General features: G+C 32.8%; 1 protein-coding gene and 1 non-coding gene across 2 annotated transcripts; both read right to left on the minus strand.

Annotated features, from left to right (window-relative positions):
* Positions 1–330: 330 nt before the first annotated feature.
* TRNAC-GCA (transfer RNA cysteine (anticodon GCA)) lies at positions 331–402 on the minus strand. The gene has a single exon. It is a non-coding gene; the product is annotated as a tRNA-Cys (tRNA).
* A 1641-nt stretch (positions 403–2043) lies between these two features.
* On the minus strand, positions 2044–8672 carry LOC114314644 (uncharacterized). Its single transcript, XM_082916906.1, has 3 exons — positions 8085–8672; positions 4513–4567; positions 2044–2564 (listed from the first exon to the last, which is right to left on the minus strand). The coding sequence occupies exons 1-3, from the start codon at positions 8508–8510 to the stop codon at positions 2224–2226; spliced, it is 822 nt and encodes a 273-aa protein (XP_082773032.1). The 5' UTR covers positions 8511–8672; the 3' UTR covers positions 2044–2223.
* Positions 8673–8968: the final 296 nt, after the last annotated feature.

Consider the following 8968-nt stretch of genomic DNA (forward strand, 5'->3'; position numbering starts at 1 on the left):
TCTTCCTTCAAAAGACAACAATGGTGACTGCCTAACTTGGGGCTGCCCTTTTTCTTTTGATGAGTATGGAACTGGTTTTTAGGTTTTCTTGTAATAACATATTCAAAATCTTTTAGCATCAGTTTTGCTGGTAAGAGAGCTATCTCTTTTCCAGTTTTTTTTGGCAAACAAGTATAGATTTGCAACTTCAAAACACAGTAAAAACATTTCATTTTTACTTTGTTCGAGTCCAAATTGCATTAGTAGCAACACTAATTTATCTGAGAGACTTAGTTGAAGCAAAATCAAAATTTAAACAGCAGTAATATTAGAAGCACAAAAAAACAAAAAAGGGCCCAACCGGGTTCGAACCGGTGACCTCTTGATCTGCAGTCAAATGCTCTACCACTGAGCTATGGACCCTTCGTGTTTGCAAATGTTCCATTAATTATATATATAGTTAACAATCTCTTTCCAATGTGAAAAGAGGTTCCATTTATTGTTTCAGTAAATATATGCAAATTGACATAAATAAAGATCATGTTTTCCAAACTGAAAAGAAAACCCTAAATAAGTTTAGCCAATTCTAATTTGGTATGAAGATTGAGTTCAATTTAATTTTTAATTAAAGCAGTTCATTTACAAATTTCTACAATGTTTTGAAAATCGGACCGGTGAGCGAATCAGAAAAGGGACCTGGTGGACGGATCACTGGTTCAACCATCAGGTCAAAGCGGTAGAACCGTAACGTCATAATTAATATTATATAATTAAAAATATAATTATAAATTATAAATGAATAAAAAACTATATAATTATTGAAATAATAAAAAAATGTGTTGCATAATATTTACTAATAATATTTAATAAAGTCACAATTGATAAAAAAAAAAAAGTCACTAGTTTTAAAAAAAAATTTAAAAAAAATTAACATTCCCTCCAAACAAATTAATTGAATACCAGATTTAATTATGGAGGGAAATGAAATTTTCAACTCTGCCTCCTATCAAATATGATTCAAAGCATCGAATTTTTAGATTCTCTTTGAACAATTGTTTGTCCAATAGATAGGAATAGACTTTCATAATTTCTTCAAGCTTTCAATGGGACTCCTCATGAGAGAAGACTCTTAAAGTAGTTTTTAGTCAAAATTTTGATAATATATATATATATATATATATATATATATATATATATATATATATATATATATATATATCGGCTATATAATATATATATATATATATATATAAAAATATATAAGAAAGAAAGAAAAGAAGAAAATAAAATAAAATAAAAAACCACTAGGTTGGTTCAGAACCGCGACCAGTTCACCGATTTTTCCGGTTGAACCATCAATGTTTTCCAATTTTTTCAAACGAGGCTGGTTTTTGGCCTAGTCCGATTTTTGTGGATCATCTGAATCGGAACTAGGTCCGATTCTACTGGTTGAACTGGCCGGTCTGGTCCGGTTATTAAAACATTGCTTCTAGTAACCACCTTGAACTTGAAGCTTGATTAAGCATTAAGAACCCTAGGGTTTAGCTTGGCAATAGGTACTTTAATATTGATCCTGAGGTTTCCCGATTGAGTCGTGCGGCTAGCCTCTCAGACATTAGTACAATTGATTGAGCCATGGAGCTAGCTTCTCGGGCATCACTAGAATTGGCTGATGAGATATGTTTTTCAAACCTAAACAAACCATATCTAGTGCCTGGAGTGTGGGTGTAAAGCCGATATGTGGCATACCACCAGTGGGTAAACCCTCCAACCCTTGGAGGGTCTAGCTCCAAGGTTACCCTTTGTGTTTGGCCTTTAAGCCTCAAGACTGTCCAAAACAATGAATCCTAGAAATAACACCAATGGAAAGTAAATTACTGTTTGTTTTGTACAGGGATGTTACTTTCGGTAAGAAGCCAGTCAAACATACCAACCTTGAGCACTTCAACATATGAAAATTCTTTAATTACGTACCATTTTCAGTTTCTTTTCCTAAATTTCCATCCAAACAAGCAGTTATTTCCTCACAAGTAAAATTGAAAGATATGAGAACATAGCAACCAATTAGGCAACATGACAACACAAGCTGATCTGAACATTAAAACCAGTTTCAACATTGATTTCAATACAAATTTCCACCCCCTTACAGTTGATGATACAACCACCTATGTAAATCCCCATCTATATAACATGGGGTGAACTAATAGTCTTACACTCAACAGGGGTGAAGAGAGAGAGAGAATCCTAGGTCAAATTGGGTTTTTCTTGAGGAATTACTACATTTGCAGACCTAAACATTTCCTTAGTTCTGCCATAGTAGACTGATTTGCTACCAGGGTAAGTGACAAAATTCCAACCAAAAGCCGATCCTCCGACGATGTAAGTCCCTTGAGTCTGCTTGTCGGATATAGTTCCCAATAGGACAGGGGCCGAAGGCTGCTCGGTCGGCTTAGCGTATTGGTGATTATGCTTTTGCCCATATTGGATTTCACCTGACAAAGGACCTTCCGGAACATTCTTAAACTTGTCTATGGAGATTGTTTCTGCCGTCATCTCTTTGTATAGATCCATCAAAAGCTTCATTTCTGCAAGTTACCATTACCATAAGCACATCTCATGAATCAAAACATTTTTTCTTCTTTCTAATAATAGTAATAATAATGTATGAATAAGTTATGCCAACAAGTCCATGGATCACAAAATGGCACAAACACACAAAATCCAAAAAACTTGGAGACCAGTTGCATTGCCTTTTGACCAACAATCTATGAAGCATCGATATGGATACGGGACACGATAGAGATATGGGTACGGCTAGGATATGTTGAAAACAATTTATAATTTTTAACATTATATTATACACGAGCTCAAAGAATAATGAGAAACTGTTCTTTAGAAATTAGATATTAGTTTACGAGCCAATAGTTAGTTTATTTCTTTTTTCTTTTCCAGTGGATACGTTACTTTGATAAAATCTAAAAAAATAGCATACTACTTTAATCTCACTATTTTCTTCTTTGGTAAGAACTAAGAAAATGTTGAAAAGCTGTTCTTGTATTTAATCTAGCAATTATACTCTAATATTATGCAAAAATTATTACAATCTCAATTCATGTTAGTTTGGATACGTGATCTAAAATGTCCAAAAAGTGTCCTATAATTCTCAAAATTACCATCAAGTATGGGGTATGTACCCGCAAATATTTGAGGAGCATTGGTATCCAATACAGGTACAATACGAGCACAACTCCCTTTTAGAAGTATATGTGCTTCATAGCCAACAATCTGAACCACACATGGGAGACATGGTTCTTTTACCTTATGATGAAGTAGACTTGGTACTATGATTACCGGCCCTAAATGGATTCAATTACGTATAACCAAGATAAAATACAAGAATTGTGGATACTAAAAAGCCAACCATACTAAAGAGATCTCCAATGTGAAGGAGAGGACCCTAGGGTGAAGAGCTTTGCACAGGTTTCCAATAAGAGAATTGGGGTTAATCCAAAGGCCAAAGATTGTGAAAATTCTTGAGCATTACAACCAGCCAAGCCAAATTGGGCCAATAGCCAAATAGGATTCATGCAGCCGATTCAAGCAGTTGGGAATTGTTTTTTTCCTTTTAAGTGAAAACAGTGTTTCATTCCGAATATTATTATAGAACCTATTCCTCAAATAACTCAATGAAATTCTGACATAATCATCACTAGAAAACAGAGGATGAGAACCACCTTGAGGAATGAACCAACATATGAATTGGATGTAAAAAGCATTTCTGAGCTCCTTAAAAAAGGCAAAGCTTGCAAAATTATGCAGAAACATCAAATAAATGTAAGAACAAACCCTTTTTATAAACCCACAAGATGTTGGGCAAAAATAAAGGCTCATTTATGTCCTAGATGAAGTAACTGGACAAAAAATCATGTCCAAATAATATAAAATTTGAATGCTATCAAGGAAATTAATAATAAAGAAATGAGAGGAAGAAGTTCGAATTGAGAGTAACTAAGACAAAGACGATTGATACACTGTGTTCCATATTTTCTCATAGGAAAGAAAAAGAACCCATAGGATGCCCCCTTGTTTTATCTCCAAAACATCATTTTTTTCTCTCATGTTTTCTGAAATTACAAAATAAAAAGCAGATTACACAACTCAGTACTAGAAGGGAACTCAATTTGGTGACACAAACATAAACATTAGCATGGTAAAAGGTCAGATGTTGATTAAAGTGTTAAGTATTACATGTGAACTGTGAGCCTACCATTATCGACATATTTTCTTTTTGGACTTCATTGGCCATGTAACAAGGACTTAATATGGATGCTAGTGCCTAACACTGATATAAGATATCCAACAATATGTGTCACACAACAGAGAGAACTTGATGTGTGTGAGTTAACCCATACATTGTCAGACATGCAAAATCATATGTGCCAAAAGAGCAAAAAAATAACCAAACAGAACACAAGCATATATATATACTTATTCAAACTATGTCAAGAGCTAAATAAATATCAAAAAGCTTACGTTCTCGAATTTCATGAGCTGCCTTGCAATTGTGAAAGACAGGAGTCCGGAGAACCTTCAAGATAACAAAAAATATCTCAGGCCTTCAAACTAAAAATTCAAGTAAAAAAGAAGTAGGAAATTTCAATTTAAGATTAGTAGTACCAAAGTCATCAAGGGTAACATTATACTATTCTTCAAATATGAATACTGCACCACTCTATTTGTCGTTCTCTATTTCCCATAAGATCTAAATGCATCTAGAGATACCTCTGTACCTGATCAAAAGCTCAATTCAAGTGACCCAAGTTTCCAACTAGTCATTCATTTACTAATTTAAGAGTTTATTACACTTTCTACCCCTAAACTATTGTCAAATTGTCTATTTAATCCCTAAACTATTGATTGAATCTATTTAGTCCCTAAAGCATAAAAATCAAAATCGATTTAATCCCTAAACTATCGATTGAATCTATTAAATACCTAAAATATATAATTCAAATCTATTTAGACCCTAAAAGGATTATAAAAATAAAATATATGCATAGTATTATAAATTAATAAAAAACCCTCCCCAATTAAGATTTTAGTACCAAAAAAAAAAATTTTATATTTTTATTTTGTGTTGAAAAAGTATTTTATTTCGTTATGTGTTTAAATTAATATTAAAGTCTGATTTTTCAGTCTTGCCAATAAATTATATGAATATTAGATACATCGAAAAAGTAGAATTAAATAATTTAAATAATAGCTTTTCTCTACAAATAGTAATAGAACAAAATAATACATTAATTAAGTAACAAAAAAATTTTAGTGAAAAACTTAAAAACAGTCAATTAAAACTATAAACGAAATTTGACATATAATACTAGAAAAAAGCAAGCACGCATCCGTTGTAGAAGATAAGTAAGAAAATACTATAAATAATTACCCTTATCCTTATAAAGGGAATTCAATATATGAATTGACGCCCACTTTTCAAAGACAGAATAAAAATTTAAAATTTTTTTGAAATAAAATTTTAACTACATATGGTTTTTTACTAATTTATAATATTTACAGGCTTAAATTTTATTTTTGTAATCTTTTTAAGAATTAAATAAATTTGAATTAAATACTTTAGGAACTTAATGGATTCAATTGATAGTTTAAGGACTAAATAGACTATGATTTATATACTTTAAGAACCTAGTAGACACAATTAATTGTTTAAGAACTAAATAGATAATTTGGCAATAGTTTAAGGGTATAAAGTATAATAAACCATTTACTTATCAACAAAACTTTTTTTTTTAAGCAGTCAAACCATTTAAATCAAGTTTCAATTTTTAGCAGTCAAATCAAATTAAACTATGGGTAATTCTTGCTTATCACATAAGAAATACATTTCTTCTATCTTTAGTATGACTTCCTTGGGAGGCATATCCTCTTCTATGGCACTGCTACAAATAACAGTTGCATAATTTGTACTTCAGTTAAAAACAACAATGATTTGTACTTGGTCCCATCAGGTTTAGTACAAGTAACCGGAAATTAATGGCCGTTGCCAAATGACTTTTATGTGATGACCAATCCTGCTTAATGGATAGCCCAGTGCAAAAACTTCACAGCTAAGGACAATGATTTACTGCACTTGTCAGCTATTCAAACTTTGCATCTTATTCTATAGATAGAAAATCAGTCAACTGTCACTACCGTTAAATAACGTCCTTATTTATCCATCAAAAGATCATAACAACTATGGTCCAATAAGTTGATTGGAGTGCAATTCACAGCTGCACCAGCCAGTTTATTTTTTCAATTGTTAGAAAAAGGAGCCCGGATTTGACAGGTAGCTTAAAACACATCCAGACCCCAATCTCCTTATTTTCTTTCTTTTGCTTTTCTCCTCACCCATTCTTACATTGAAGAGCTACAAAACTCAATTTCTATTCTTACATTGAAGAGCTATGAAACTCAATCTCTATTTTAGTCTTACACTTGTAGAGATCAAATAATAATCAACTACACCCAAAAATTGTATCTCATTCTTGGAGTTAAGAGTCCATTTCACGTGCTTTATAACAAAAACAATAATTATTAAAGAAAAATCATAGAAAAGGTATCCTTCAAAGGAAAAAAATTAATAAATATATATATATATATATATAATTATATATGTAAAGAGTAACCAACAGAAATTCCCACTACGCAACCAATCAAATGTAATTATGTAACCTCAACCTCACATTGCAAACACCCCATAACCCCAAACCAAACATGGCATAAAGGGGATGCATAAATTCTCTTTGCAGACCCTCTCTTTGCTACGTTACCCACCTCGTTGTGTGAAGATCTAACAGACCACTACAGTGCCACTCTAATTGCTAGAAAAGACCCGCAATTTCTAGAATGCAGCAACCATAATGCCAAGATCCAATTGAGATTTACCCAGCCCACCCTCTAACTAGCCAAATCTCCAACAAAAATGTGGTTAAGCCTCAAAATTTACTATAAGGATGGCAAATCATTATATTGCCACATAATATTTTTGTCTTGGTCACATCATATTTGGGTCACTGCTTTGGCAGGAAAAGCAACAAGTCCAGCCTTTGTATCTTAACAGTCCTTAGACTCTTTACAAATTGCATTTTACAAAACGTCAGTTAGATTCAATAAAAACAAATTGCAAAAAAACATGCAGAGAACAAAAGGAAAAACCCAGGACAGTGAAACGTATTAACAGAGATTGGACAATAAGATATGAAAGATCATGTGAGAAAGAAACTGTAGCTTGCAAGGAAGGACCAAAGAAATACAATCCTCATCACAACTTTTTTAAACTACATGTAATCCCTGGACCCAAACCTGAGCAAATTTGTCCAATTCCTTTAGAAAGAAAAGAAATTTAATTTAGTCACACCCCATTATTAGAACATGCAATAAACTAAACCTAAAACCTAAAACCCAACCTAGATTGTCAACGTGTAAAATAAGGTAAAACTATAGAAGAAATGATTTGGTTATCATTAAAATGTATCAATAAATAACCCGCCAAATGAATTCCACTTGCACTGCTGATATATACTCAAATAGCAAAAACAGAAGATCATAATGTATCAAAAAGAAAACCCAGAAATAAAAATCACTGAATAAATACATTAATACTGATGCATCAACCAAACACATCCAGAAATAGAATCACACAAAAATCAAATAACAAATTTCCAGCAGCCACAAGATCTGACATTTAATAACAGTACAGCCACTCTCATTTTCAACCCATTAGAAATAAACCAATATATGAAATTTTTAATACCAAAAAAAATTGAGTGAACAAATTAATATACTGAAAAGAGTATATCATAATGTTGCAAAAAGAAAACCCATAAATAAAATCACTAAATATATTAATTAATCCTACAAGCCCAAAAAACAAAAAAATCAATGCATCAACCAAAAATCCCCAAAATAGAATCACACAAAAACCAAATTAAAAATTTCCAGTAACCACAGATCAATTGCATTCTCAACCCATTTGAAACAAACCCAAATATGAAATTTTCAACACAAAATGGAAACTTTATCAAAAAAGAGTTGAATTATATTATTACCTCAATGAAATGGGGACGAAGGTCCTTCAGAACAGCTCGCATCTTGAAGTACTTGGAGTTCTGAATATGCCCATTTTGGTCAAGAGGTCGCTTGTTGTTCTTTTGAGGCAAAGGAGGAAGATGAGGGGGAGGGAGATTTTGGGTTGTGTTTGGTGGGTTTGGAATTGGGTTTTGAGTGGGTAATGTGGTTTGGGCAGTTTCGGATTCTTCCATTGGTTGAGGAGTGAGATTTTGAGATGGTTTTGGTGGGTTTGTATTTGGAGGGTTTTGGGTTGTGTTTGGATCTGGGTTTTGAGATGTTTGGGGAGGTTGAGGTTGTTCCATGGATGGAGGAGGTTGAGGAGGGAGGTTTTGGGGTGTGTTTGGAACTGGGATTTGGGTTGGTGGTGGTGTAGTTTGGGCAGGCTTATTAGTTTCTTCTTCCATGGATGTGTGTGTTTCTTGGGAGTGCAAGAATGGTTTCAGAAGATTCGAAGAGACAGCTTTGTTTGTGCTCTCGGAGCGGTGTTATGTGTCTAGGTCATGGAGAGAGAGAGAGAGCGAGAGCGAGAGCGCATCTTGGGAGGTGTTTGGTTATGAGTGTAATTTTAACCCAAAACTGTTGGGTCTTTTGAATAACATTAAGGTGCGTTTGTTTGGACGGACTGAATAAGAAGATTGTAATTTATCGGACTATTATTCTTAGGATACATTGTTCCAAGACTATTTGGTTAGACTAAATTTATATCCTATGTTTGTTTAGTCATGAGATTAGATGTTTGAATTTGACTATTTTTAGTTATCCAATGTTTGTTTGGGATATTATAGAGAAGAATAAATGTTCAAATGACTATTTTATCATTTTCAATTATTTACTAAGTAATAGCAATATTAAACATAGCTTT

Source organism: Camellia sinensis, chromosome 2 (assembly GCF_055761805.1).
Source record: "Camellia sinensis isolate YWXY chromosome 2, ASM5576180v1, whole genome shotgun sequence".
Lineage (NCBI taxonomy): Eukaryota > Viridiplantae > Streptophyta > Magnoliopsida > Ericales > Theaceae > Camellia > Camellia sinensis.